This window comes from Myxocyprinus asiaticus, chromosome 5 (assembly GCF_019703515.2).
Source record: "Myxocyprinus asiaticus isolate MX2 ecotype Aquarium Trade chromosome 5, UBuf_Myxa_2, whole genome shotgun sequence".
NCBI lineage: Eukaryota > Metazoa > Chordata > Actinopteri > Cypriniformes > Catostomidae > Myxocyprinus > Myxocyprinus asiaticus.
This window is the reverse complement of record NC_059348.1, coordinates 39,297,007-39,302,722: the sequence shown is the minus strand read 5'-3', so window position 1 is coordinate 39,302,722 and position 5,716 is coordinate 39,297,007. Positions and strand designations below refer to the sequence as shown.

The window sequence follows — 5,716 nt, the reverse complement described above, 5'->3', positions numbered from 1 at the left end:
GCTGTTCACACCGAAAGCACACTGGAAATAATCAGATATGTATTCGATTTATTTCCACATATAAGTGGCCCAGATCGGATTTGAAAATGTCAGATTCAGCATGCTTTTGGCTTTTCACATGGTCATCCAATTAACAGATCTGTCTCACATGTGAGTTTAAAAAAAAAAAAAATCAGACCTGGGCCACTTTCAGCTGCGGTGTGAACTTAGCCATAGACTATGAGGGAGGAGTCAAAGAAACTGTACTGTGGTAAAGATTCTTCCAAAGTGCTCTTGTTCATTGCTATATTTACAGTGGCTGTATCACAGACTAGAGCAGGAGGAGAGGATATGATCTGATTCTGGACTAAGAAAAGACTTAAATTAAATTCTTAAAGCAGGAAAGATGACACACTGGACAAAACAAGCGACCATTGTTTTCATATATATCTGGAGTAAGTATTATTTTAGTGAGAAATTATTTTTAACCTTTGTCAAAGTTTATTTTTTATTTTTTCATTTTATTCATTTTCTTTCCTGATGTTGTTCAAAATTCTATTCTACAGCTATTGAATCACAGGACAGTGTTGATCAGAACACAAGAGTTCAAACTGCTTATGAAGGTGAAGCTGTAACTATCAACTGTAGATATAAAACTCAGCTCTCTCCAACACTCATTTGGTACCAGCAAAAAGTAAATGGATTCCCTAAATACATGCTGAACAGAGTTGGTAACTTTAGAGATGAAGACAAAGAGTTCAAGGAGAGATTTAATGCAGTTCTTGACAGCTCTTCAAAATCAGTTCCACTTACAATCCAGGATCTGCGTGTGTCTGACTCTGCTGTGTACTACTGCGCTCTGCAGCCCACAGTGACTAAAACACATTCAACTCTCATACAAAAACCTTTGCCTTCTCCCCTCTTTACCCCATCTGCCAGTGTTTGGCCAAAAAGGGAGTCCTGCTCCAAACTCATTGAACATTTCCTTTGCACATTACAGAAAACTGGGATAACAGGAAAATGCAATAGCTGTATGAAACCAGTAGAGGGTGTTAAACAGTCTATTATGGTTTGCTGTAGCTATATAAGGCTGGTTTGAATATTACTTAAATATTTGTTTCATGCAATGTTTTCGATATTTGTACTTATTTATTTATTGTAAATATTCTACTTTTGTTAGTAGGCTATTTCACCCAAGAGTATAACACATTTTCTGTACATCCAAACATTCCTTATTTAATAAAAAGGCTAACAGATTCAATGTGTTTAATTAACAATTAATGATTTTTTGAATGCCTGTACCTTTTCAATAAAACCCAAAGCCATTTTCATCTTCTAAAAATACATTTTATATGTGAAAAGAAAAGAATTACATATGTGGTTCAAAAGAAAGAACCTTGAAGTCAAATTGGGAAAAATGGCCAGAACATTAATGTCATAAGAAATGAGGGACAGTCTGTAAATATGAGCAGATGAAAAAGTATTGAAGATGTTTAGTTTTACAGGTATAGACAGCATTCTACAAGAGAATCATTATTTACTCAATAAAGATGAGCTCAGTCAAGCAGATCCAATCAATCACCAACAATCACAATACTCCATTAAGATGGTTAATATGGGTGTATTTCAAAGCAAACGGCAGCAGAATATTGGAAAAGCTTTGTAACACACCAATGGCAACAAAAACATTTGGCTCATTCTGAGTCTTGACCTCTTAGGGTTAATTCTTCTAAATAAAATCTATCCCTTGGTCCAAAACTTTTTATTTTGGTTGTGTGGTATCAAATTGTTGAGAGTTATGGTCCTCTCTTCACTTGCTTCACTAACTGATGCAGACTTGTTTAAACAAAGTTTAACAAACTAGAAACTCCAGAAAGTTGAATTAGTAGGAGGAGCTTCTTGAAGTTGCAGTAACATCATGTCTTTGGTTTCTCAAGGAATCAACACTTCTGTACATCATAACTCAAACTGCAATATGTTTCTGTTAGCATTTCTCTTCGTAGCACTTGCAGGTATGTCATATGTTTGTATCATTTATGTTTATCATGAATATTAAATGTTCAGTAAAAGCATCGCAGGTAATAACCATCTGTTTCATTTGATAAAGATTTTACTAGCATAGTTTTGTAAAGCAGATAAGTGCTACATACTTGGATTTTATTTCCTTCAGGAGCTGAAGACAAAATAACTCCAGTAAGTGATGTGCTTGATGTTAGGGAAGGAGATAGAGCTATTCTCACTTGTAAATACAGTGGCACTGCTTATGGCCTTTATTGGTATCGTCAATACTCAAGTTCTCCTCCAAAGTTCCTCATAATGGACTACCAAGGGGTGATTACTGAAGCTATTCCTACAGTCCCAGGAGTCTCTATCACACACAGAAAAGAAGACAACAGTGTAGATTTGGTGATCTCTTCTACTGCAGTCACAGACTCTGCACGATACTACTGTGCCCTGGAGCCCACAGTGACAGAGAACTCATTTGCACTGAACAAAAATGATTGAGGGTGAGGGGTGTTTAGAGTGAACAGGAAGATGCAGCAGCTAAATTATGTTAGAGGATATTAAAATTGTTGTTTATAATGCTGTTCTTAAGGCAACTGACTTGCAAGAGTCACATAAAATATGACAATAACTTCACCTTATCATGTAAAAAAAGACTTTGAGATATTAAAATCTTTTAAAGTCTAAATTAATTATTTAGTTATTAAAAAATATATATTTATCATCATCGTCATCATCAAAAAAAAAAAAAAAAAAAAAATCATTCATCAATGAATAAAAAGGAGCCAGAGGCGGAACCCATTTATAATGAGTTTGAATGTGTGAAAGGCTTATTCATGAAAGATATTAATAGGTTATTTAGCTTCTCATTTGCTGGAAATATTACCACTAAACAAAATAAAATACTGTATAAGTCATTTACACAGAATTTGATGAGCTGAAGTCAACAGAATTCATTGCCACTTTACCTACTGTAGCACAAGCTCCTCCCAGGTGTCTGACCAAGTGATATGAGTTCACAACAGCTATTTCAAAGAGTTGAAGAAAGAAGAGGTGATTCATACTGTCTCTGTTTTTAAGAGTTTGTGATTTCAATTGCAAAGCATAGCAGATATAATGTCACTCTGGCAAAGGGTCATTGTGCACCTTGTTATATATATTTGGGGTAAGTAGCACTATCAAATGTGTAATTCCTTTCAAATATACTGTATTTAAAATGTATTTTCCTTGTGCTGTTTTCCTGTCCAATGGGTAATATGTCTATTGATATTGTCTTTTATTCTACTCCAGGATGTAATTCTGAGGACAGAGTTGACCAGCATATAAGAGTTCAAACAGCATTTGAAGGTAAAGATGTTACAATCAACTGTACATATACAAGTACTTATACAAACCCAACACTCTTCTGGTACCAGAAAAAAGTAAATAGATCCCCCAAGCACATGCTGAATAAATTATCTGGATCTGGATATAATGAAGAAGAATTTAAGGAACGATTTCATGCAAATATCAGCACATCTTCAGTTCCACTGACAATCCAAGATCTGCGTGTGTCTGACTCTGCCGTGTACTACTGCGCTCTGCAGCCCACAGTGACTAAAACACATTCAACACTCATGCAAAAACCCTGAAAATACATCAGCATAAATTAAAACATTATGCAATTTTAATTTAGAATAATAATTTTAATCAACGATTTCAGGCTATTTCATCTTCACCAACCTACTCTAATTTGGTAGGGTTCTTTTATTTTAAAATATTTTACATTAGTTACATTACATTTATATCCTTGACAATTGCTTTTATATCTGCAATTTACAAGAATCATTGTGCTAGTAAAACAGTATATTTAACACATCTGGATAATACCATCAAAACTGATTTTCATATGGTGAAAAATAAAACTTTTTACAGTAAACTAGGTACTCTGAAATTTTATTGAATTTGTTGGGGAACACAAGAGGGCGATATACACTTAACATTAACAGTTCTGTTATGAGATACCCAAGGCTGGTGATGTGAATAAAATGATGGTACTGTGAGGCTATTTAGCGGTACATAAAACATTCATAAGCTGAAATTTTTATTTCACTATTATAATGAAGCATGCAATGGTGAAAGCTGCTGAAAGTGAAATACAGAGTTTAATAGCAGTTATTAAACTGTATAAAATATTGGGTTCGACAGTTCCGTAAAAGTTAGACATACTCTCAATTTGATCGGTTTCACCTCCTTCAGTCACCTTTTAGATTAAATGATCAGTTGTTGAAGGCAATAATTCCCTCTGAATAATAACAACTGACTTTCATAAACTGAAATTGTGTCACTTGTACAGCATGTTCAATAAAGTGTCAGAAGAAAAGGATGGACCAAAAGCACAGTTCTGCTGTCAATAACTACTAGATTGATTTTATTTGTAAACCTAAATCTTCATCAACTTGAAGTGTAGCTGAATGATGTGTTCTCATTCACTGCAGTTTCATTGACAGATGGGAGGAGTCTACTGAGATTTGGGAAAGAGCAAACTACTCATCCAACTTAATTTGCCTATCACAGTGCAAACATGATGATTCTGTGTGCTCTGCTTCTGCTATTGCTGATTCAAAGTAAGTTTAGTTTACTGGTATTTGGCTTTTAGGTGCACAAACAATGTAAAGTTGGAGCATTGTATAATGTTTATATGCCTCTTCATTTTGTCTTTGAAATTGTTCGACTGATTTAAAAAAAAAATGCAGTAACGTGTACAATTTCTATAGGTATGTTTGATATAAAAGTTTATGGTTGATTCACAGGGGACACATATGCACAGTCAATAACACCACTGGAAAGCAAGACATTTATATCTGAGGGGGAAAATGTCACTCTGTCCTGTAAATATGAAGGAGCTGTAACCAATCTGCACTGGTATCGTCAGTATCCAAGATCCAAACCAGAGTTTCTCGTTTTCATATATCCACACGGAGCCACAAGTCAACCTCTGCCTCATCGGCTTTTACCTAAAGTTGATAAAGGCAACAGTCTTGTGCACCTGGAGATCTTTCCTGCTGAAGTAACAGACTCTGCACTGTACTACTGCGCAATGACGCCCACAATGACAGAAAACATGTTTACACTGTACAAAAACCTCCTGAACAATAAAACTTTAGTCTCATAAACAGTATAAGTTTCACAGAACACTTACACTTACAAAAGGGGGCACCAGCAGATAGTGTTGTTTGGAATAAACAACAAAGAAGTAATAAAGAAATAGAGCATATGGATTTAGATGAATAAATGGGTAAAACAAATAGCGCTACAGCTAATTTGTTGACACCCACAGATATTTTGAAAAGATCATGACAAAAGTAAATTTAAGACTGTATATTGACAACAAACACATACCTTGATAGTAATCACAATACAGTAATTATTTACTATTGTAATTTCTTTAGATCTATTCTCTCTAAATGTAGAACTATAAACACCTGTAATGATGCAGATATAAAAATGGAAGGGGGATACATGAGCAAATTCCTTTACATTAAGTCAATAAACAATAAATAACATATCTAAATGCCACAAAGAGACAAACATTAAAACATTTGTATAATAACAGTTTCTAATTATAAATCTATTGAGGCTGACCTCTAGAATAAGCTCCTCCTGTTTAAGTTCAGATGTATCACATGCCGACGCCGAAACAAGAAATGTCTCAGAACTCCTCAGTATTTTTTGAGTTGGTGATTTCAAATGG

General features: G+C 34.6%; 1 long non-coding RNA gene and 1 gene segment (V, D, J or C); both read left to right on the top strand.

Moving 5' to 3' along the window:
* The first annotated feature begins 287 nt into the window (after window positions 1-287).
* Window positions 288-1,138, top strand: LOC127440359 (T-cell receptor alpha chain V region CTL-F3-like). The segment is given in 2 exon segments: window positions 288-434; window positions 546-1,138. Coding segments are annotated over 2 exon segments (582 nt in total).
* An 804-nt stretch (window positions 1,139-1,942) lies between these two features.
* On the top strand, window positions 1,943-4,516 carry LOC127440373 (uncharacterized). Its single transcript, XR_007897122.1, has 3 exons — window positions 1,943-1,991; window positions 3,274-3,330; window positions 4,473-4,516. It is a non-coding gene; the product is annotated as an uncharacterized LOC127440373 (long non-coding RNA).
* Window positions 4,517-5,716: the final 1,200 nt, after the last annotated feature.